General features: G+C 47.8%; 1 protein-coding gene across 3 annotated transcripts in view; it reads left to right on the top strand.

Annotated features, from left to right (window-relative positions):
• WFDC1 (WAP four-disulfide core domain 1) overlaps nt 1-23,051 on the top strand; it is a 62,623-nt gene extending 39,572 nt beyond the window's left edge. For all 3 annotated transcript variants that reach the window (XM_074314502.2, XM_074314501.2, XM_019743736.3), the window contains exons 3-8: nt 9,207-9,390; nt 13,294-13,377; nt 14,644-14,784; nt 19,718-19,759; nt 20,947-21,019; nt 22,632-23,051. In XM_074314502.2, the coding sequence (XP_074170603.1) occupies nt 9,207-9,390; nt 13,294-13,377; nt 14,644-14,784; nt 19,718-19,759; nt 20,947-21,005 (510 nt within the window). In that variant the 3' untranslated portion in view covers nt 21,006-21,019; nt 22,632-23,051. The remainder of the gene's footprint in view (nt 1-9,206; nt 9,391-13,293; nt 13,378-14,643; nt 14,785-19,717; nt 19,760-20,946; nt 21,020-22,631) is intronic.
• The last annotated feature ends 2,047 nt before the right edge of the window (nt 23,052-25,098 follow it).

Genomic DNA, 25,098 nt, shown 5'->3' with positions numbered 1-25,098 from the left:
TGGGTACATAAAACTGTATTGAGGCTAATCTCAGCCTCCAGGGCTCACATTCTACAGGTCAGGCAGGAGGCCACTATTTGTGAAAAAAGAATAATAGCAAGTGAAATGATGGTAGGTGTTTGGAAGGAGAGCTCACATGAGATAGTGTAGTCACAGAAAGCTTTCTGGAGGAGGTAAGACCCTGGCCAGATCTTGAAGAACTATTAAGAATTAGGAGGAGGAAGAACATTCTTGGAAAAAGACTCAGTGTGGGCTGAGGCACAGAGGCAGAAACAATGCATCTGGGAGCTCCCAAGAGGGCAGTCCCTGCTATGGTAGAAGGCTTGTGTGTGCAAGATTGGGGAGAGACCCTTCTCAGGTTTGACTGCTTCATGCTCTTTGCTGGCCCAACAGGACAATTTAGCTCTCCCAGGAATTTAGCACTATGGTTCCAGCACCAGGTTTCCAATATATCATCTGGTCTCATTCCTATTTTGTCCTGGGGTGTCAGACAATGTAACATCTCACTAGGAGGCATGGGAGGCTGGGAGGAGGGCTGGGGGTGATGTGCGGGGGTGGGGAGCGGGTGGGGGGAGTCTCTTTAAAAACACAGGCCTGGGTGGGCTTCAGAAACCCAATTGCTTCTAGCCACCATTTGTCAAATACAAGCATTTCAAATGTGTCCCTTGCTGGGTTGGAACTTTCCGCAGTTATCAACAGACAGTAGCATCCCTTTCCACCACCTAGATACCGGAAGGATGTGTGCCAAGAACCTGCCTCAGAGAAAGCCCCTGAGAAAAGACAGGCTCTTGACTTGTGGCTCAGAAAATAGGAAGACTGGGCAGGGTGTCAGGTCCAGGAATTCATCTCAGTTGCGTCTCTCATAAGCTGTGCAGCCTTGGGCCACTCACTGTCCCTCTCTGGACCTTGGGTCATTACCTGGGAAATGAAGGCAGAAGACGAGATGTCCTCCAGGGCCCTTTCAATTCTGATTCTAACTTCCATGCAACTATCCCACAGGGAATTTAGGAGTGCTAGGAAGCCACCTGCATACACTAAGAGGTAAGACTTCCCCCATGTGGCCCCCACTACCCCCACCCCAAGCTGAGTCAGACCTTCAGCCTTGGCCCTGGACCCTTGAGGGCTGTGGGGCAGGTCAGCGTAGGGTGAGGCCAGGTGTCCGGTAGCATGCTGAAGCCAGGCTGGACCCCCTCGGAGAGTTAAACACAGCCCTTGCTACCAGGTAAATCCTATAAACTTACAATGATGTGATTTAGATTAAAAAGAAAGGAAGTGCTCCTTATTAGAAACGTATCACTTCCTACTTATTTTGCTACATCTCACTATTCTCTCTGCTCTTGAGGTTACTTACGTCTCTGAAATCTGTATGATGCAAATACCAGGTGTTGAGGAGCCATTGCACACCTCTTCCCAATTCCTCATCCCGTGCCTTCCCATCCGTAGCTGGAAATCAGCCACAGTGGGAGTTTCAGCTCATGGACACGGTCAAAGGCTGCACCTGAGAGCTGGTCGTTCCCTAGCACATGGCCGCCTGGCTCCCTGGATCAGCTCTTGCTTCTCACCTTCTCAGAGCCCCGTCCCTCTGCAGAGTGGGCAATGGGCCCTGGGGAATTTCCTGAAAAAAGTTACAGCCTGGGGACTCACAAACAGTGCCAGAGAGGACGATGCTGCCTCCCATTCCCATGGGAGGCCCTCGGAGGGGCTTGTAAGGAGAAGAAGGGCATCTCCTCTGAGCCTGATTCCTCATCTGCAGTGTTGGAGTGCCTGCTTTGCAGTCCAACGAGAGGACCAGCGAGAGCCTTCAGCTCCATGCCCAGCGCAGAGCCACGTTCTTTACATGTGCACCATTCAAAACAAAACACAAAGCAGAACCAAATATTTATGAGGATGGATAAGACAGAAGCAGAATGTTTGTAAATAGCCCAGTGGCCTTTTCGGGACGTGCAGGGTCAGTTCTGCGGAGCTGGGGTTTGGGATTTCTCTCTCCTGGTATTTGATGAAACTCATAAGAACAGTTCTTTCCTGAGGGCTTCCTATGTGTCGGGCCAAGAGTTCACCATGCGATAACTCTCAGGATCCTCTCAACACACCTACCAGGCGGGGCCCATTACCACCACCATATCGGCCTGGGAACCAGGTGGCCTGATGGTTCCGGTGTGTCGCTGTGGCTGAGCTATGGGTCTGTTTCGTCCCCTAAGCTCCCATCCCAGGCAGCTAGAAGTGTTTGTGCAATTTGTACCCTGTGCAGAAGTGCTTGCCCAGCTGAGAGGACAGTGAGAGGCTGCCACATCCAGGAGCAACAGGGGACTCTGTCATGCATCCTGCTGACAGGGCACCCCTTTGCCCTTAGTCAACCCAGAGCTGCGTCTTTTGGGGATGAGCACAAAAGCCCTGCAGGAGCCGGCAGCCTATGCAACTCTCTCGTTCCTCAGTCTCTCCAAGCTGACTCTTCTTTCCCTTGTTATTTCTGTGAGGTCAAGAGCCTTCTAATGCATCTCTTATTTTTCGCTAAGTCATAAGACTGGGAGAGGCAGGTGGCCTGGAGCTGTGCATACCTCCCCTCCGCTCTCATCATTCCCTGAGTTCTGACATCTTCACCTTCTTCCAGTAAACATAGGTGCCTGCCTGCCGGGAGGCTACCTCTGGCTGCGGGAACACACTCAGTCACACGCAGGACACGCCAAGGGGCTAGGGGATTCGTACCAGGGGAGCAAGTGGAGCTGAAGGACACAGCCTGCTTCCTCGGGGCACCTCTGAAGAGTGTTCTGTACAGTTTCTCAGGGGTTACCCTTGGCTTTGAGCTTCAGCTGCTCGTGTCAGACACCTGGATGAAACCCACCCCTTCTCTCTCTTCCGTCCCCACCTGCTGAAGCTTTAGGGATGTCTCCCATATATATATACTCCCTGCACTAAAGTCCTAGTCTCACATCGAGGTTTGGGGTTTAATTTTGTCCCCCTCAAAAGATATGTTCAAATCCTAACTCCTGTGATCTGTGAATGTGGCCGTATTTGGAAATAGTAACTAATGACAATGACGTGTTGGAGTCAGGTGAGCCCTTACTCCAATATGGCGAGTGGGCTTATAAGAAGAGGAGAGACACAGAGACAGACACACAGGGAGAAGGCCAAGTGAAGACGGAGGTAGAGATTGGAGTGATACGTCTACAAGCCAAGAAACGCCAAGGATTGCTCGGAGAGAAACATGGAACAGAGTCTCCCTTAGAGCCTCCAGAAGGAACCAACAACTTACTGGCACCTTGATTTCTGAATTCTGGCCTCCAGAGCTTTGAAAGAATGCATTTCCCTTAAGCCCCCCAGTTTGTGGAGCTTTGGTAGGGCACCACAAGAGCACTCATACCCTCTTCTTCTGGGAACAAACATAGTCAGCTTCTGTTCCTTGCAGCTGGCAATCTTGATGATGGACATTTCCCAGATGAGAAAGTCAAGGCTGTAGTGGGGAGTGATTTGCCCCACACCACTTGGCCAGAGACAGGTGAAGCTATCACTGCACCCTCAGAGTCCTGGGGACTTTCCTTGCTCCTTGAAAGATATCTCCTCTGTAAGACGCCATCCTTAGGACCAGTAGGATGCCTCCATGTGGAGGAGCAGGGGCTGCTCGGTGAGCCCTGGAGTGTTCGTGGCCAAAGCCCTGCAAGTCCTACCTGGGGGCTGGAGAGAGGGGAAGTGGCATGTCAAAGTGAAGCAACCCTACTGTAGGCTTGACCATACCCTAGCATCTCGCACAGATCCTGACCTACCACAGGCACCCAGAAACATTGTAAGAATGGGGGGATGAGCTGGCTGGATGGGCAGGTCGATGGAAGGAAGGCAAAGTAAATGGATAGCATGCTTTGGGGGGTGACCTTGGGCATGTCACTTTCTCTTCTCTAGACCTGTCTTCTCCATCTGACGTTCCAGTCCTGAAATTAATTCCAGGTGGAAAAGAGCAAGGGAAGAGGCATCCAGGGCCCTGTGTGGTTAGAACCTGAAGTATACATGCAAGAGGGAGGCAGGAGAGCAGAGGGAAAGTGGCCACGAATGCAGCACTAGTCACAACAGCCAAGGGTAGAAACAGCCCAAATGACCATAAGTTCAGAATGGATAAACGAAAAAGGTCTATCCATACGGTGGAATATTATTCAGCCACAAAAAGGAATATTATTCAGCCATAAAAAGGGAATATTATTCAGCCATTAAAAAGTGCCAACACAGGCTACCACATGGATGAACCCTGAAAACGTTATAGTCAGTGAAAGAAGCCAATCACCAAAGGCCACATATGGTGTGGTCTGTTGATATGAACTGTCCAGAATAGGCAAATTCATAGACAGAAAGTAGGTTAGTGGTTGCCAGGGACCAGGGGAGGGAATGAGGGAGAAACTGCTTAATGAGGATACAATTTCTATTTGGGGATGATGTAAATGTTTTAGAAATAGAGGTGGTGACTGCACAATATTGTGAATTTAGTGCCCCTGAACTGTATACTTAAAAGTTAAAATGGCAATTTTTACATGACATATTTTATCACAGTATATGTAACATAAAATTTGGTCATTCTTTGTCTACCTGGTCTCCTCCTCAGAGGGCCATTCTCTGAACACCCTGTTTAGAGTTCCCTTAAACATTTTCATAACATTCCGACTTTTCCTTCATAGCATTTAGCTCCATTATTATTATATGCATGATTTCTTTATTGTGGCTTGGTTTAGTTTTTCATTAGCTACTTTTGCAGGCAACTAAAGAAAAGAGAAAAAAAACCAAAACAGCAATTAGTTTGCTTTATCTGTGTGATGTTTTGTTGGGTGTTTGTCACTTGTCCTGGAGCTGAGGCACGTGAAGGCAGGGACACCACCATCTGGTTCAGCTCAGCTCTCCATGTACCCAGCCAGCCCAGTTCCTGGCACATAGTCGGCCTGAGAACTCTGAATTTGCCAGTAAACGAATGAATAAATTATATTAAAACCTTCCAGAACAGGAGAGAAGGGATGGAAAGTTCTAAACTACTTTCAGGTGTACAGCCACGCTCAGTGGAGACCAGTTGAAGGAGTTGGTTTAGTTTGTAGACATTCACGGAGATGGGGGTGTCCCCGGTGTTAAGATCGGGCTTTGGAGCACCTCTCAAAGGACGTCCCATTAACCGTACACTAAATTCTTCCCCCAGAGCCCAGTGCTAAGGTCCAGGGCATCGAGAAATGGCATTCGTCAATGCACACTGAACTCTACGCCCTCTGTTCCAGGGAGAGACATATTTTTAGGTCTTTGACGTCCAAATTCCAGAGGAAGAGCAAGCAATGCTCAGAGGAAACCCGGCTTTCTTCCTGCACCGAGCAAACCAGTCCTGGGGTGCACTTTTATGGGTCTGGCCGCTAAGTTGCTGGAACATTCCAAAGAAGGGTAAAGCTCTTAGTAGCAGAATGAAGGGCGTGGGGAGGGCAGAGGGAGGGACGCGGGTAAATTGGAAGAACTCTGGAGACTGGATTCTTTCTCCTTAAATGGCAATGGTTTGCATTTTTTTCCTGATTATAAAAATAATGTTTACTGTAAAAATTTCAGACACTCTAGAAAGTTATAAATAAGTAAAATTGATCTAAATTCTTCCTCCACAACATAAATGCTGTTGACATTTTGGGGGCTGTGTGCTTACACTTTTTCATGAAGCAGTTATACTCTGCACACATTTTTTTCTTAATGGCATTTTATTCATAATGCTTTTTAAAAATTTTTTGAGATAAAACTCATGTAACACTAATCATTTTAAAGTGTACAATTCAGTGGCCTCTAGTACGTTCACAACGTTGCGGGGCCACCACCACTATCTAGTTCCACAACATTTCCATAACCCCAAAAAGAAACCCCAGACCCACTAACCAGTCACTCCCCATTCCCCCTCCCCCAGCCCCTGGCAACCACCAATCTGCTTTCAGTCTCTGTGGATTTGTCTATCCGGGACATTTCATCTCAATGCAGTCATACAGTATGTGGAATTGTGTCTGGCTTATTCTTACAGTTTTGTACCTTGCGTTTTTCATTGAACAACATATGGTGACTATGTTAATAGGGTAGATCTGTGTCCTCTTTTCAAAGGTTTCTATGGTATTCCGAGGTTCAGATGTGCCACTATTTATCTATCCAGCCTCCTTTGGTTGGATGTCCAGGCTGTTTGCTTCAGTGGGCTCCAGACTTGCACTTGCAGAATTGGGCTTCCCACTGAAGGGACCAGAACTGGCATTTCCCTCACCTGCTTCCTGAGTCTATCAGCGGCAGCATGGCTTTGCTAATCTACAGGCTATCTCCCCGAGGAATGGAAAATGGCTACCAGGCCGGTAACCTTCAAGGGGTCATTTTGATCCAAGTAAGGCAGGCAGCCCTAGAAAGTTCCTGTCTGAGTTGCACCATGAATGTGTGTCTAGCAGCTGTTTGGAAATAGACTTGGTTATGCAATCCCTTAGCAGGAATGGAGATAACAGATGGAAATCACAGGTTGCTCTGGGATTTTCATGAAGGATGTTGACAGTCTGGAGTGAGTTGCCTCATTCTCAGAGGAATTTGGCCTGCCATTATTTTATTTTCATTTGAGTGGCAATGGAGGAGAGGACGGGCTGGGGCTGCAGAGAGTGTAGGTACTGGGGATACAGGTGGGCACAAAACTGAGCCCCTAAGGAAGGCACATTGTAGGGGGAGAAAAACAATAAACCCACGAGTTGGTCAAACACAGTATTCCCACAGTGATCAGGGGTTTGGAGCTACGTAAAGGCCAGAGCCAAGCAGGTATCTTGGGTGAGAGGCACAGCCCGTGCAAAGGCCTAGCAGTGGGACTAGGCTTATTGTGTTCCAGGGACCTTGGCGAGGCCCAGGCACTAGACAAGACTGAGCAAGGGGGAGAGTGGTGGGAGGGAGGTCAGAGATGTGGAGGGGGTCGGGGCAGCTTGGGCCTGGGGTCCAACCTGTAGGCCATGGACTTTGACTCTTTAACCCTGGTGGGCTAAGAGGCCATTGGAGAGTGATCTATTTACTTCTTTGATGAAAGTCAGTTCTTTCTCAGAACTCTAGGAAACATCCTTTGTTTAGGACCTTCTTTGACTATCACCTTGCAGGACATGAAATATTTTTCAAAATATTTAATCCTTTAATCTGGGGCCCTCAGGGAAATCAGTTCTTTATCACCCTCCCCCGTCTGTTGTTTCTGCTGGCACCACCGTAAATAACTTGCGAGATTTGACTTCTAAGCCGCTTATCTCTTGTTCTCTTCAAATTCTGAGAAACAACGTTTGAACTTTCCTCTCAGAGAGCTGCGGCCCATCTAAAATTGATCTATACGCCCCCTGTTGGGGGTGCCATTAGGAAGTCACTGGACCCGGAGGCAGAGGCGTTGGAGGTGGGTGAAAAGTATTTCACTTCTGATCTCCAGGTTCCATTAAATTTCATAAATGAGGCTTGATATAAAAACAGGCTAGGCAGAAAAACCAACTGTCCCCTCTAGCCCATGCATGGGCATTCCTCGTCACCCTCCCAAGGAGGCCTCGGCAGCTGTCACATTCTATTAGGATGAAAATGGTGGGGCCTTACGCTGGGTCCAATGATGTTCGTTCTGCAGAAAATGAACTAAGAGCTAATGGCTTAGGGTTATGTCTCCTGCTTGCAGCTTTGAAATTATTCAGGATGGCGTTTATAATTAGGGGGACCAGGTGGGGCAGGAATGGTGAAAAGACTGAACCAGGATTTAGAAGTTCCATACTCCAGTCTCCCCTTTGTTTGGGGGAAGAACCACCAATCTCACGAAGCCTTCCTTTCCTTATCTGCCAAATGTTGGCTTTGTGTTCATTTTTACTTTCCACGAATTTAATGACCTATATACGGAAGAGAAGATGAATTCTCTGGGTGAAGCTGGGGTGGGGACCAGGAGCCCCACCTTTTCCAAGCTACCTGCCTCCCCACTTGCTTACTGCTTTCTTCCCCCTCTTGCCCCTGGCAGTCCCTGGGAAGTAGTTTGAAAACCACTGGTCCTTGAAATTCCAATTCCAAGACGCGCCTGCTTGGGACCTGTTCTTGATGGCCCGACGCCCCCTACAGGGCATTGGGAGCAGCGCGTGGAATTTGCAGCCACCGCGCTAGCTGTGCGGGGAAGGATGTTTAATGCATCCTTGACCTTCCACTTTTCAGAGGAGACCAGATGGCATATGCCACTTTGTAGCTTGCCTTTTTTTTTTTTCTAACATATCATAAGTGTTTTTCCTGTCATTAAAAATTCTTCATAAGTACGTCTACAGTTTTAAAAAATTTTAATTGTCAGAGACCCACAATGGGTTGCCTGGTGACAAACGCTCCCAACATCCCCTCTAACATTCTTATTTTGTTGGTCACGTGCCGGTATGTCCTCTATGCTAAGTACTGTGTCTCACTGACTATTCATTGAAACGTAATACCGGAAAGCACAAAAAAATCACATGCCTAGTACAGCTCTGCACAAAGTGAACCAGCACCCAGATCAAGAAACAGAACAGGACCAGCCTCCAGAGACCCCCATGCTGCTCCTGGGCCTCACGCACTAAGTGGCCACTCTCCTAGCTTCTCACACCCGGCATCAGCTCAGCTGCCTCTTGCTGAACTAAGAATATAAATGGAATCAGACTGTGTGTTCTCTTGTGAGCTGGCTGCTGCTGCCTCTTCTGTTTTTTTGTGTGGTTTTTTTTGCTCAATATTGTTTGTGAGATTTATCCAAGTTGTGTGAATTTATCGATTCCATGTAAGATTTATAAATTCTCAAAGCTCTATATAAACATATGGATTATAAGATACATCTGTATATATGCGTGATTTTGTAGACACACACATATACCCTGTGGTATATGTGTGTATATATAAAATACATGTGGTATATATGTATATATCTATCTATCTATTATCTATCTATATCTATCTATTCAGGATAAAACTTAACAGATAAACTGTTCTCCATATTCATTTGTCCTTTTTGCTGCTGGTAGGTTTACAGACATTTCAGTTGGGGGCTATTACAAAGAGAAACAACACCTGTTAATCCTCAGCGCAACCCTGTAAGGCTAGGTCTGCTGTGAGTGCGGACGCGGAGGCTCAGAGAGGCCCAGGAACTTGACTGCAGCGCACAGCTCCAAGCAGCGCTGGGATTCTAACGTGGGCCCCGCTGGCTGCGGCCGCTGGGCACCGCTGATGCTTCCCTCTCTCTGCAGGGCGAGGAAGCTGGCGGCCCCCAGCAGCCCCGCGCGGACCGCTGCCCGCCGCCCCCGCGCTCGCTGCCCCCCGACGCCTGCCAGGCGGTGCGCTGCCAGGCCGACTCTGAGTGCCCGCGGCAACGGCGCTGCTGTTACAACGGCTGTGCATATGCCTGCCTGGAGGCCGTGCCGCCCCCGCCAGGTAGGTGTCCGGGCCCTGGGGAGTTGGGGGCGGGGTGGGGCACCCAGGTGAAGGGTCCTGCCCTGCCCGGAGGTCCCCACTGGGAAAAACGCAGCTGGGCTTAAGCCTGGGCCACCTGGGCGGGTCCACCTGTGAAATGGAACAGAGCAGCTCATTGAGCAAGCATCCAGCTAGATGTACTGAGCGCGCTGTCCTCAAAGGGCTACAGTCCAGGAAACCGTGCCTTCCAGGGGAAATGCCCCCTGCTGTGAAGATGGGAGAGATATCTTTAAAAAATCCAGATTTCCAGCGTTTCTTAAAAATACTGGACCGCATTCCCTGGACCACTACCTGCGGGAGCCTCAGGTGCCCCTAGATAGTAGCCAGGTCCTCCAGTTCTCCACAGACCCCACCAGGCCTTCTACACTCATACCTGGCCTTGGAGGCATTTGAGATGGAGACCTGGGACCTTAGCAGGGTAGATAGGGGGTGCCCAGAGAGGCAGGGGTATGCAGACTCCTGGGTTCAAATCCACAGGCTAGCGGCTCACCTCCTTAGATTCCCCCCACCTGTAAAACTGAAATGAGAATGTGCAGCTCCTGGCGGGATCTGAAATTCCGAAGCGCTTGGGGCCCCATCAGGTTAGGAGCAAGTAATCAATAACGTTTGTTGAATCTTAATGAGAACCCATTTGGGAGAAACAGTTCTCAGGGATTCATCTTTGAAGGGAAGGAGTTTCAGATCCCTTCTGGAGAGAAGGTTTGGGAGGGGAGGGAAAGGGAGTCTGTGGGGAGATGGGCAGCTACCTCCCCCTGGGTGGAGAAAAGGTGTCCATAAGGATGGGGGCAGGAAAGTTTCCTCCACTCTCAGTTCTGCGTAGGGCTGAGCCTTAAACAATAACCGCCTGTTTGGACTGCATCTTTTGGCTGCGGGTTCCGTGGGCCTTAATTACCAAAGGTGGCTCTGAGAAGGCACCTCCAACCCTTCTTCCCAAGGCCGAAGCAAGAATGACCACACTGTGTTTTCTTTGGAGTGAGGTCACAGCGATGACAAGGGACTCAGCACTCTTAATGATGCTCATAATTACAGTCTACCATGTATTTGAGCACTCCCTCTTGTCCGGGAACCGAGTGAGTGAGGTGCTCAGGGCCAGGCTGGCTCTTACAGAGCCCTTTATGTGACAAAATGTCGCCCCCTCCTGGTGGAAAAGCACATAAAGGTGCTTCCCTTTAGGTGGGCAAGTCAAAAAAAGTGCAGTCCTTTGGACTGCAACAGGGCACAGTGATTCTAGCCTCATTGCCACCTAGGCCAATTGCTTTTGAGCAGTGCACAAACTGTACAACTGTCCGTGACATTTATGATGACCTTTCTATACATTATCTCATTTAATGCTCACACAGTCCCAGTTGGTGGAGAGCCCTGTTTTACAGCTGAAGACATTGAAGCTCAGAGAAGCTGAATTGGTTGCCAAAAGTCACACAACAGGCAGAACTAGAGTTTCAATCCAGTTTTCTGACAGGGAAGTGAACACAGCCTTAGGCCCTGAGCGCGGGGATGTGGGGCCCCAGTTCTGGCACCTGGGCCCATATATGGGGTCCCTCACTGCCTGGAATATCCTTCTCCTAGACACCCACACATCTCCTTCAGATCTTTGTCCAGAGACAGTCACTTTCTCAGGGAAGATTTCCCTCTCTAAATAAGGCAATCCCTCCTCCGGCCATTCCTTAACCCTCTACCCTGCTTAAGTTTTCTTTATAGCCCAACCTGGAATATTGTGTTTTATTTGTTTGTTCATGGACTGTTCCCCCCACTTGAAGGTCAGCCTCATAAGGAGAGTTTGGTCTGTTCATTCACTGCTGCATCCCCACCATCTAAAATAATCTCTGGACATCTAAAAGTTATTCAATGAATCAATAATTCATAAAATAATAAAACGACTAGTTTTCACTGGCCAGAAGGAAGAACCATTAGTCAGAATAATAATAGCAATAATAATAATAACATGTAACACAAGGTTTCTCACCCTTGGAACTCTTGGATAATTCTAATTGAGGTGGGGGTGGGGGTGACATGTGCATTGTACGATGCCAGACAGCATCCCTGGCCCCCACCCACTAGATACCAGTAGTACCCCCACTCCATAGTATGACAACCAAAAATATCTCTAGACTTTGCTAAATGTTAGGACAAAATTGCTTTGAATTGAGAACCATGATCAAACATGAGCAGATGCCTTGAAATGCACCAGGCCCTGTTCAAAGCAGCTTACACACTTCATTGCAATTCACACAGCTGCAGGGGGTGGACAGACTGTTATCAAAGGCAGACTTTGATAAAAGCACTGAAGTACAGGGAGTTTATTTATCAGGTGATCCCAGCAAGTTCTAGTAAGGGAATAGAAAGGTGAGACCTTGGGCCTCCAGGCCGTTAGGGGTCTGCAAATTGATGAGAGGTCTTGACCGTGTTGCAGTATTCCAAAAAGTATAGCAAAATGCTATATTTCCCTGCTGCTCAGAAGCCTTTGACCAATGCAAAGGAGAAGACAAATAGAAAATATTAATACATTTTCTATTTGGTAAAAGATAGCATGGAAGGGGTAGCTGGTTAGCTTAGTTAGTGAGAGCACAGTGCTGGTAGCACCAAGGTTGTTGGTTCGATCCCCGCATGGGCCACCATGAGCTGCGCCCTCCTTAAAAAAAAAAAAAGAAAAAAAAAAGCATTCAATACATTTTCTATCATGTGATCCAAGGTGGTGGGAAGAAAGAGGGAAAACCATACGATTAGAAATGGTGGCTGCAGAATCTTATTGTGTAATCCCTCTAGTTCAGAAATTGTAAAGTGCAATTTCTGTTGTTTCAATTTCCACTCTGTGAGTGACCATCTCATACTTTTAAAGAAAAAGCTAAACAGCATTTTTACCAACACCTATCTATGGACTTTCAAAGGCGCTAGACAGCACATGAACTTCTTTATTTTTGTCATATTTCTGATTCAGACTAAAGCAGAGATCATAAACATAATGTACTCCCAGACCAGTATTACTTGATCTCCAAAACGCTTACAATGTTTTCAATTAGCTGCCGATATTTGAAAACCAGAGGATTTACATTTGTTAAAATGCAGATTTAGAGTTTAAAACAAAAATCACCTCTGCAAACACTGGAAATGGCTGGCCAGAGCTGACCAGCAGCTGACCCACTCAGTCAGGAACATTCTCCGGTTGGCCCTACCTCTTTGTCCTACCTGACCTGCTTTTCTCCTTTATGTTACCTATCTGCCCCTGGAGGCATTTGGGCTTTCAACCCCTATTTTAGGTTTTTGAAGATCTTCTAGTCTACTGAGTGGGTCACTCTTCTGGTTAAAAATGTATTGGTTATGGAACAGGCTGCTGTAAAAAAAAGACCCATAAACCCAGAGGTCCAACCTATTAGGTTGGGTCTCCTTCAGTTAATAGGCCAGAAGTAGGAGGTCCATGGGAGGCAGGTGGCTCTGCTCCACAGTCATCCTGGGACCCAGGTTCCCTCCATCTTATTGCTCTGCATGGTCAAAGTGGCTCGCAGACTGCAAGAAAAGGGAGAGAGTGGGCGAGGGGAGCAAACAGGCCTCAATGCAAAGGCAGAACCAGAAGTTACATCATCACTTTCTGCTCACATCCCATTGGCCAGAATTCACTCACATGGCCACACCTAGTTTCCAGGGAGTCTGGGCAATGTAGTCTCCAGCTTGGCCACCCAGTGGCCAGCCAAAACTCAAAGTTCTATTACTAAAAGGAAGGAGCAAATGTACTCTGGAGAACCACAGTTGTTTCTCCTCCGGAGAGCCTCTGTGTTTCATGATGAAATGTAGGCTCCCCCATTCCCAGAGGCTGGGGTGTTTCTCAGCTGCCTGAGGAGGACCTCAATTTAACCATGTATTGTTTGTTAGTTTTAGATTGGCTGGTACAGCCGAAACCTCGATGGCTTGGTGGCAATGGCTGGCTCCTGGATGGCCCTGAGGAGGCGTTGCAAGGTACCTACAGGATAAAGCCCAGTCCTAGTGTCAGAGCCAGAATCCCTCCTTCTCGGGCTGCTACCAGAATACTGATAACATGGGCTGCCTCTGCTCCAGCAGGTGGCCTGTGCCCAAATACTCATCCCTCTTGGATCCTCCCCCACTCCAACCCAGAAGGGTGATGGTGGGGTGGCCAGGCTCTCAGCATCCCCAGGACAGTATAGGCTTTGACTCTCCCAGGGAATGGGGCCTCCTTCCTGGTGAAGAATTGAGAAGGAGGGAGTTGGGGGTTGGTTTTCAGATCCCAAAAATCACAGTAAGGTGTTCTCTGCTTCCTGATGATGGGGCCTCCTCCAGGGTGGGTGGAGAGCAGTTTCTGAAAAGAACCATGGGCAGGCCCAGGGCCTAGAGAACTGTAGGCTGTACTTGCGTGTGTGAGGTTGTGCTTGTGATGTTGCACACTTTTGTGTGTGCGACTGTGTCATCTGTGAGGGTATGCAGCTATGCAAGCAACCATGTGGCCGTGCCTGTCTGAATATTTGTGCATGTGTTCATGTAAATATGTGTGACTGTGTGTGAGTGTGTGTGCAGGATTTGTGTCCGTGTGAACATGTGTGGGTAACTGTAAGTGTAGTACGCCTATGTGTGTTAGAACTTGTGGGACGGGGAAAATGTGTATGTGTGATGTGTGAGCGTGTGTGTGTGTCAGGATTTCTGTGCGTGAACATGTGTGTGCACAAGTGGCTCAATGTGAGCATATGTGTTTCAGGGTTTGTAAGTGAACGTGTATGTACCGTGTTCCCCCGAAAATAAGACCTAGCTGGACCATCAGCTTTAATACATCGTTTGGAGTAAAATATTAATATAAGCTCTCATATTATATTATATTATATTATATTATATTATATTATATTATATTATATGACCGGTCTTATATTAATATAAGACCAGGTCTTATATTAAAATAAGACCAGGTCCTATATTAATTTTTGCTCCAAAAGTCGCATTAGAGCTGATGGTCTGGCTAGGTCTTATTTTCGGGGGAACACGGTACATGTGTCACTATGCGTGTGAGGATATGTTTGGGATCATGTACTTTGGACTGCCCCGTGTGTGTGTGTGTGTGTGTGTGTGTGTGTGTGCGCGCACAACTCTGAGTGAGACCCAAGGCATAGCCTGGAACCTGGGAGGCACAGATGAGATAACGTGCCCCCCTGGCTAGCGTGCATTCACTGCCACCAAGAGGGGCTGCCCCTGAGACCCTGGCCTGTGTCCTTCCCACAGCAGAGATCTGCAGCACCACAGAAGATGGGGCAGAGCCACTCCTCTGTCCCTCGGGCTACAAGTGCCACATCCTGAGCCCAGGTGATGTCGCTAAGGGCATCCCCAACCGCGGCCAGTGCGTCAAGCAGCGCCGGCAGGCAGGTGAGTGTGGGTGCCCAAGCCCTCAACCCCACTCTCTCTGCAATCCCCCACATGGAAGACCCGTTGCAGAGAAAACCACTGGCCCCTGATCCTGGCCGAGAGCACCTCCCTCCCTCCTGCTGTCCTGCCCTGCTCCTCCTTTCCAATCTTCCACCCTTTCCCCCTTCGCCTGCACGTGACACAGGCCTTTGAGTCAGCAGACTGGCTGCAAGCCCCAGCTCTGCCACCTCCTAGCTGGCTGACTTTGGGGTCAAGTGCTTCAATCTCTGAGCCTCGGGTTCCCCATCTGTAAAATGGGGCCACTTGGTGTTGTTATAGGGATTCATTTAAATCAGACATGTAAAGGCCTCAGAGCAGAGGCAAGAGATAATAGGTGCTCAGAAAACATCAGATGTTTTATATCCATCTATATATCTCTTTTTTGAATTGTCTGAGAACTCTTAACTTCTACCAGGACCATTCAGTGTCACTTCATTAGTCTTTGTCTTTGGGAATGGAGACAATCAATAGATGAGTGAGGGGCACGAACAGTGTCACATTAATTTGCATAATTTTCCCAAGGAGAGCAAGGACAGCAGAGCAAGGACTGCGGGTGAGATCTAAAACCCGCCTGTGCTTCATGCAAGGCGTAAGGTCGAGAGGTTTGGTGTGGATTTGGAAGACACGTGTGGCAAGCAAAGAATCTGGAACTTCCGGGAGAGGGAGGGTAGACTTATCAAAGACGAGCTCATTGGAACTGAGTCCACACACTCCCGGGCCCACGTCCCCACTTCTGCATCTCTGAGTCCTAACAGCTGAGGACAGATAACACCCTCAGTCAAGATCAAGGATAATTACAGCGACCCTGTTGGCCAAAAGAATACATCAGCGTACATGATCTGCCAAAGCATTTTTTTTCCTGATTTGAGAATTTATTTCTCTGAGGTGTGTCAAGAAAGACATACACATTAAATCAGTTACATGTTTAGCATCATTATCATTGCAAATAATAAAATTATGAGACATTAGAACTATCTTGAGAATCTGGATATCTGGAATTCTGATTTGAATTTGAAAAATATTGCCTGTAAAAGGATTCAAACTAACTAGGTATCTTTGTGATTTCTCCTACATTCTACTTGCTATTTGGAGTTAACAAATGGGTTCTCCGGCCAGATAGCTTGGGCTCCAGGGCCCACTTGGTCCCTCACTGCTGAGTGTCACAAATAGTAGAACTTTCCATGCCTCATTTTCCTTATCTGTAAAATGGGCTTATAATAGTTAAGCTCCTATGCCTCTTGCACAAAACAGAATCTCTGCTATTTGTGTTACTGTTCATCTCTAGACACCAAATCACACCTTAGTGGATGGGGTATGTGGTCTATCACATGCAAAACCCCAAGAGCAGACCAGCCTGTAGGAACATGCTGAAGTCTGGAAGGAACAGCCTTTATCAAAAGAGAGCTGTGGGGTGAATCAGGAGTCCTGCGAAATGTAATGCCATTTTTATCACTGGAAAAGCCTGGAACTACTTTGCCTTTCTTATCTCCTGATCCTGCTTATTCACTTACATGAGACCCACTTCTAGGATGGAGATAAGCAAAGAGAGCAATTAAATGATGCCTGCTGTTGACTGAGTGCCTCAGAGATTCTGTCTTTAAATTTTGTCAGAAGCCTATAAAAGGAGAAGTATAAAACCAGAAGGCAGTGTTGTGTGTGATTCAGAGTACAGGCTCAGAACCAGTGAAATTGGTTCAAATCCTGCAGCTTTCTTCCCTGGTGACCTTGGGCAGGTAACTAATGTTTCTTAGCCTCAGTTTCTTCATCTGTAAAATGGAGCTGGTGATGGTCACGATAGTAATCGCTTCCAAGGGTAGTTATGAGGTTTTAATGAGAGAAGACAGGTAAGGTGCTTAGAGCTGCACCTGGCACACAGTAGGTCCTCAAGGAATGGACACAGCTATCATCTCTGTCTGATGGAAAACGGAGGACTTGAGTTCAAGACCTTGCCCAGACAGTGCACACAGCTAACCAGGAGCAGAGTGGGAATTCCTAGCCTGTCCACCTGCTCCAAAGCCCATTTGTGCATCCATGTGTGCGTGTGTGAGTGTGTGTGTGTGTGTGTGTGTGTGTGTGTGTGTGTGTGTGTGTGTTCTCCCCCTCCCACAGGAATGATCTGAGCCTGGCTGTTGGAAATGTAAGTGAAATTTTTAGCCTTGTGCCCAGAGGGACTGTCACTTAGCAAGGATTGTTGGTAGTTGTAGAAAGTTTGGAAACATCCTGAATTCCAACAACTTTTCTTGGAACAAAGTTCTTGGGGAAGAGCGGGGCACTCTTGACCCAGGCAACTAAGGAAGAAGCCTTTTATACCTTTTTTTTTTTTTTTTTTTTTTTTTTTTTTTTTTTTTTAAAGATTTTATTGGGGAAGGGGAACAGGACTTTATTGGGGAACAATGGTCAAATTGTTGTCCTTTCAATCTTAGTTGTGGAGGGTTCTGTTCAGCTTCAAGTTGTTGTTCTTTCAGTCTTAGTTGTGGAGGGCGCAGCTCAGCTCCAGGTCCAGTTGCCATTGCTAGTTGCAGGGGGCACAGCCCACCATCCCTTGCGGGAGTCGAACCGGCAACCTTGTGGTTGAGAGGACGCACTCCAACCAACTGAGCCATCCTGGAGCTCAGCGGCAGCTCAGCTCAAGGTGCCGTGTTCAATTTTAGTTGCAGGGGGCAGAGCCCACCATCCCTTGCGGGACTCGAGGAATTGAACTGGCAACCTTGTGGTTGAGAGCCCATGCTCCAACCAACAACTGAGCCATCCGGGAGGCAGCTCAGCTCAAGGTGCCGTGTTCAATCTTAGTTGCAGGGGGCAGAGCCCACCATCCCTTGCGGGACTCGAGGAATTGAACTGGCAACCTTGTGGTTGAGAGCCCACTGGCCCATGTGGGAATCGAACCGGCAGCCTTCGGAGTTAGGAGCACGGAGCTCTAACCGCCTGAGCCACCGGGCCGGCCCCCTTTTTTTTTTTTTTAACTACAGATTTTAAATAATTGCAGACTAACAGAAAAGTGACAAGAACAGTGCCTGGGACTCTCTACCCCGATTCACCAATTGTTAAAATGTTGTCACATTTGCTTTATCATTCTCTCTCTCTCTCTCTCTCTCTCTCTCTCTCTCCCCAACCCCAACTCTCCCTCCACAGACATCTACATATTTGCTCTTCCGGAGTATTTGAGAATAAGTTGCAGATCTCACGCCCACACCTAAAATGCTGTCTGCTCTGAGGGCCAGCTGCTCGAATGATCATTCAAGTTTTACAGGCCATCAGCCTGGAACCCAGCATTTGAGGGGGTCATGTCTTTCTCAAGGGAAAATGAACATTGATACATGCAATAAATCTTATTTTTTAGAGAGCAGGATCAGGGGGAATTAGTGTAGTTTTGTTTTTCTTTTTCCTTTTTTTTTTTTTTTTTTTTTGAGTGGGTTCAAGATCATTCAAAAGCTGAGCATCCAGACTCATGATATGGGAGATAGGGCCCAATGCTTGCCTGGGACAAGTGACTTTGCCAGCTGTGTCCTGAGCAGAATAAAATAAGGTCACAGAGCCTTGAGCAGGCATTACTTGGCCAAAATGCATCCTCAAGGAAAAGGGAGGAACAGGAATGTTTCGGAAAGCCTCTGGCCTGGAAAAAACCCTAAAACTTGACTTCTGATAAGCTCTCCGCCTCCCCAAGGCTGCTGATAAGCTATCCACCCGAGGGTGTGGGTCAGATCGCTTGGACTCTTTCGCCTTGTACAATAAATGTCAATCCTGGTCTTAAAGACTCAGATGATTTTTAGGATGGCCACAGAACAAAAGGAAATAAAATGATCAGATAGTGCATGGAGGTGATTTTTCAGTTGAGCTAGAATTGACATGTAACATGATCTGAGTTTCAAGTGCATAAATGTGATTTTTGAACATCACAGCCGTCAGACAAGGCTGATGCACTGATGGGGAAAAGTGAGCTGATGGAGGCAGACATTGATTGCCGTGAAACATCTGTGTTCTGGCCAGATTTCCACTCTTCCCTGAAATGTTTTACTGCTGGGCTTGGGTGGGGGCTGACAATCAACGGAGGGAATTGTGTAGTGGTGATGCTTAGTAATGTGAGACATATGAAATTGCCAAGAGTGGGCCACTTTTTACACACAAAAATGGCAATTTCATATGGTTCCTTCTAATATTTGCATATACATTGTAAATGAAATTATTTCTTTTAATCCTCACAATAATTTAAGAGATACTAATTTTATGCCCATTTCCAGGTGAGACTCAGAGAGGATTAATGAAGCAATGAATGAAGAATTCATTCTCAAATTACTTTGTCATTTCCAGTAATGACATTTGAGTCTCTTTTGAACGGACTTTTAAAAATACCATTTACTCCCCATGTGAACATATTTTGTAATGACATTTGCTGGACAATATGCTGAAATTTTGTTTCCAGTTCATCTGTGAAGAGAGTGGTTCCCAAACTTCTTGATCTCAGGACCCCTTTATACTCAAAATATATTGAGGACCCCACAGAGTTCTCCTTTGTGTGGCCATGGATATTTACCATAAGGCTGAGACGTTAAAAATATTTATGTATTCATTAAAATAACAATGATAAATTCATTATGTAGTAAACAGAAATAACATTTTTCTTTAAAGTAACTATGTTCGAGCACAAAAAATAGTGAGAAGAGCAGCATGATTTTACATTTGTGCAATTCTAATATGTGAATTAAGAAGAACTAGAGTCTCACATCTGCTTCTGCATTTGATTGGCTGCGATACCAAAGTCACGTAGACTATGGAAAATTCTACTGTCTATTCGAGAGAATGCGAGTGAAAAATACAAGTAATTCCTTAGTACTATTATGAAAATAGTTTGGGTCTTACAAACTTTCTGAAAGGCACTGAATCCTTTGTTTTCCAGATGGGCGATTCCTACGACATACATTATACAAAGGACATTCAGGTAAGAGAAGAAACTATCCTTTCTTTGCAGAGAGTCCTAAAAAGGACCATGAGCATTTCTTGGGTGAAGGAGAAAAATAAAATCCTATTGACTATTATGAGAGCTACAGTTTGAAGCTGCTAAGAAGGGAAATGACCATATTCCCCCCAGGTGCTTTTTGCCATGAGATGGCACTTTGGGGGTGATGTGGTGGGATGCCAAGATGCTTCTGTTGTGAAAGTCTCTCCCCCAGCTTGGGAAGTCCTCCAGGTGGCATGTGGCATGGCAGGAGCCATTCCAGGATGCAGGCTGGGAGGGTCCTGACAGGAGCAAGCCCTGGCACCAGACTTGGGGGTCGGGGGAGCAGCTAGACAGGTGACCAAGACAGGACCCGAGGCAGCAGCTCAGGGATATCTCACAGGTGACACACTAGGAACCAGATTGGGAAATAAAATAAAAGACCTGTGGTCTGATGGTGGGCAGAGGAGGTATTAGGCAAAGAGGGGTTCACAACAAATATGGTTTCACGCTAAACATCAGAACCTGAGATTGGAGGTGCTTAAGTCCCTCCCTCTTCATTCTCGGAATTGGAAAATATGGCTGATACTATCATTCCATTCAATTATGCATTGGTCTACCCACCCATCAATCCAATAATTCATTCAATCATGCATCCACCCATCCATCCATCCATCCATCCATCCATCCATCCATCCATCCATCCATCCATCATATCCTGATTAAGCATTTATCAAGCATCTTGTACTTGTTCATTCTTTATTCTATTCTTCATTCTGTACTGGACGTTGGGGCTACATCCGTGAACATGGCAGACCCAGGCCCTGCTACCACGCAGCTAGTACCAAGCAGGAAATTCACACATGAATAAGCCCAAGTGGTTTTTTAACAACAGCAAGTGTGACTATCCTGAGGGTGGAAGCCACTTGGCCAGCACTGCAACTGGAATGTCTAATACGTGAGGGGGACAGTGGCAGGAGATGAGGCCAGAAATGTGGGCAGGGCCAGACTCTCCAAGGGAGAGGCTACAAGTGGGGAGTACGTGACCCCATTTGTGGGACAGGCCAGGGTGCCAGGCCAGGCCAGGCCTAGGTATTTGGACTTCACTTGGCAGTGACAGGTGAGCCTTTGAGCAGGAACCGACAGGCCCACCCTGACAGAGCCCTGGGGTGTTTTTTTTTTTTTGGCAGAGGGTGACTCCAAGAATGTGGCAGAACATGGAAAAGGACAACAGAGGCACTTTCAATAAAGCCACGACAGCGGGTAAGTGGGAGGAGCAATGAGTCAATGGTAGAGGATGGGGGTGGGGGGTGGGGGGGTTTGGGCAGTGAGGTGTTCTAGGTAGCTTTAATCATGAAGTCGACCAGTGGGAGGGTGAAGAATGGGGCTTTGTCTGCAGGTAGGATTTTACACTCCCTGAGCATTTCAAAGTGAACATATGAGAACTTGGTGTGTTATCAGAAGTGGAAGTTTCCTCTGGACCTAAATCCATAGACTCGACTAGATTGTACCTTCCCTTTCCATCTCCTTTCCATTCCTTTGCTCTAATGCCTCTACGAGCAGGCAGGTAAGTCCTCCACTGTCCCACAAAGCCTGTGCCTCTGTCTCTCCCTCCCTCTGTCGCAGGATACTATCAAGGGCCAGGTCTGTGGTAGGCATGTACCAGGCACTCGGGTGCTCAGTAGCCGTTCATGGATATCTACTGTATGCCAGGAATTGTGTTGGGGGCAACGCAATGATCAGAGCAGAGAGAGGTCCCAGTGTCACGGGCTATGCCTCCAACATCCTTTAGTTGGAGACTCAACAAGTCAACAAGTAAGTGAGCAAGGAAGTGACAGACTGAAATAAGTGAAGGAAACGGACAGATGTGGTGCAGCGTAACCGTAACCGTAACCGTAACCGTAACCGGCGGGTACAGGAAGCTGCTTCACATGGGGGTCAGGGAAGGCGGGGTGAGGAGGTGACATCTGAGCCAAGAGCTAAGATGAGAAGGTGCTGCCATGGGAACGCCTGGAGAACGGACACAAAAACACCCTGAGAAAGGAAAGATCTTGGCTTAGAGGAACCACAGGGAGGCCACTGGGCTGGGAAGAGAATGATGGCAGTGGGGGTGGGGAAGCAGGGGGGCTGGCACCAGAGGAGGTTTATAAATAGGTTAGGCACAGACTCTGCTCTCAGATGTTGTCCAAGGTGAGATGTAGGTGAAAGCACAGGGCTGTGGGATCACAATGACAAGAAGGGTCTCAGTAGGTGAAACCTGAATACCCATTCGTGCCCTGTGAAAGCGGCATGTCTACACGCGGTAAACAAAAGCCCTTCCAAGCAGGTGACTTCCCCAGGATGTCCTTGAACGGCAAACGTCAGGTGTCAGATTCCAGAATATTCAGGTGTGAGTCCTCCAGGAAAATCTAGAGCCAGTAGGGATTGAGGCTAGTATGTCTATTACCTGCTGATGACAGGAATAGTCTTTGCCGTGGGTCGAATGTACCTGAGCACTGTGAACCTTAAACGTGGGAGTGCTGGGCGCCTGTGGAGAAGAACACAACTGTGACAGGCAGTTTAGGATGGCTTTTCAGAGCCAGCCAGACCTGGGTTTAAATTCTTGCTCTACCACCATGTGACCCTAAGCAAATGACTTCAACTCCCCAGCCTCAGTTTCCTCATCTATAAAATGGGAATGATATGGGGGATGTGTTAGGAACTAAATAAGATGGTACCCATAGAGACTTCAGTGAGTTACGAATTTAGTCTTAGCAGAAGCTGGCATCTTTCTGGTGCCTGGTGGGGGAGGATGGGAGGGGAAGGCACAGATTTGTGACCCCATGTTCTGCCCAAGCAATGGCTCATAGTCATCCCTTCTCTGCTTCCTTTTCAGCCAGCTTGAAAGAACATCTCCTCCACTTTCTGCTAAGCCTTGGAAACAGTTGTATAAAAACGATTTGATCCCCAGAGGATATGCCCAGCTCAGCAGAACATAACCTCAGAAATACTTAGAGATAGGGCACCGGGCTCTCAACCCCAGCGTGGCCTTACCTGGGCCAGGTGACTTTGTGGTAGTCATTTATAAGCTATTTTGTCATCCTGGAAACAAGGCATGCCTGGGAATCTCATGTGACCCTGCAGCTCTACAGATCATGCCCTGGTAAGAAGTCACTGCCTCGTGAGCATGCATGAAGCCTGTTTCTAATACAAATGGGTTGGTATCTACAGATTTCTTCCCGGTATGACTCTGGGAATCATGTACCCATCCCAAATGTTCTCAAAATATAGTCACTCATCGTAAAATGGAAATGAACTTCTCTACTCACACGTGATTCACTGTTTTAAGCATCTGATAATCTTAAATCAGGTGTGCTAAAGTCATGGCATGGACTCCTGGGGTTTGGAGGGAGGGTAGGTGTTGCTGGGTGTCAGCTCAGCTCTGCTTCTGGAACCCAGGAATATTCAGGCCATGTGCACACTGTTTTAGTTAGGAGCCCTCTGAAGCAGCCCCTGGGAGGAGGGTGTGTAGAAAGTGATGTATTAGGAAATTTCCTGGGGAAAGTTGGGACAGGAGGAGAAAGACGTCAGACAAGGTGAGGTGTCAAGGTCCCGAGATGCCACCCCCTGGGGGGTCCTAGAGGCAGCCTGAGTCCCACCAGGGCCGGCTCCAGTGGCGGAAACCCGTGTGGTCACTCAGAAGAGCCTTGCACTTAGTGTAATGAAATTCTTAGCAATTATTGAAGCAAGGGTCTGCATGTTCATTCTGCAAATAGTGGCGTTGGCCCATCAGGGGGGAGGGACGCCGAGTATGTGTAAGGCTCCCAGCACCCTCTGTGATGGGATAAGGCTGCGGGGGGGGGGTGGGTGGTCGTCCACTCTAGGAGCAGCCCACTTCCTGTGCACACCAGGACCCAAGGGGACATGAGCAGAGCCCTGGGGGGCATCTGTGACACAATTCAAATCTCAACAGTGTGTGCACAAAAACAAACATACACTCACTTGCAGCGGAAGTGATTCCACATCCTCCCATAGCCTGCTTTCAAAACAGCCCCTGGCGACTGGTATTAACAGGTGGTTTGGCAGGATTCAACCTTTTTAATTCCAAAATGGGTTTATGGGGAGACAACACTTGAGTACACATATTTTTCAAACAAGCAGCTCTCCTGTCCCCTGTCCCTCTAAACGTCCCCCATCCACGCCCACACTCTTTCCCCCATGCAATCCATAATCTCTTGGAAAGCACTCGAAAGCCAGTTTCAGGTGGAGATTAATGGCTGAGGGGCCTTTTGTGTGTGTGTCATTTCTGGGCATCTGTGCATTCGTATTGCTCAAGAATTCTTTTCTTGTTTTTTATTTTGTTTTTACGTGTGGAACATGAGTCAAGTGATTCATGTAAAAGGTGTATAAAGCGGGCATCTGTCACGCATGAAGGTTTTGACCTTCATGTCAATGGAAAGGAAAGACGACTTTATCCAAGCAGGGCAAGTCCAACAGGAGACATTTCGGAGAGTGAGGTTTATCTCTGTCCATTCCAGGCACAAACTGCACTGCAGAATTTATGCATGTGATTTCTGTGGGGCAAGCCAGGGGTCACAGCTTGGGTGACCGGTGAAATGCTCAGCGCCCCACCTGTCCTGGAGGCTGGATCTCATTGGTTGGGAAGGGATCTGGGCCTGGGGTTGGCTGAAGCTCCTGGCAGGGAGGGGGTCCAACCAGCAGCAAGGCTCATCGAGGCTGAGGACCACAGTCTAAGGGGCTGTTCCTTCCATGGCCGGCCACACTCAATGAAAGCAAACAATTACAACATGTAGAGGCTTGAGTGTGCCCAGCACACCCTGTATGGCTCTCAGAAAAGAAAACCGAGTATCAGAGATCTAACAGGGTTCACGCAAAGTCACCTGGCCAGTCAATGCTAGAGCCAAGATTCCAGCAGCCAGGTCTATCCGACCCACAGATCGGGCACCAGAGACCCAGCTGTTCTGCTAATTCTGGCCTATGGAAGCACATCCCTCCAGCCACTGAGGCCCAAAAGGGGACAGTGCTGGTGTACCATCCTGCAGAGGGCTCTGGGGACAGGACTGAGCTCATCCCCACTTCTGGGGGGCTGCTATGAGATGGGGCAGAGACAGTAGAGACTGGTCAATCTGGGTTCCAATCCCAATCAAGACGCTTACCTTCTCTGAGCCTCAGTTTCCTCCTCTGTGAAATGGGTGTGATAAGAGTAGCTGCCTTTCAGGGTTGCGGGGGAGAACATGATGGATTACGGTCAGTGTTCGGCAGGCATGGTTACAATTCCTTATTATCTTGGCACAATAGTGCCCTGGGAACACAAATGCCCCAGTTGAGAACTTCTGGTTGAA

Source organism: Rhinolophus sinicus, chromosome 8, assembly GCF_057876585.1.
Source record: "Rhinolophus sinicus isolate RSI-liver-muscle chromosome 8, RSI-T2T, whole genome shotgun sequence".
Taxonomy (NCBI): domain Eukaryota; kingdom Metazoa; phylum Chordata; class Mammalia; order Chiroptera; family Rhinolophidae; genus Rhinolophus; species Rhinolophus sinicus.
Note: the sequence above shows the minus strand (reverse complement) of the source record. Positions and strands in the feature narration are given on the sequence as shown.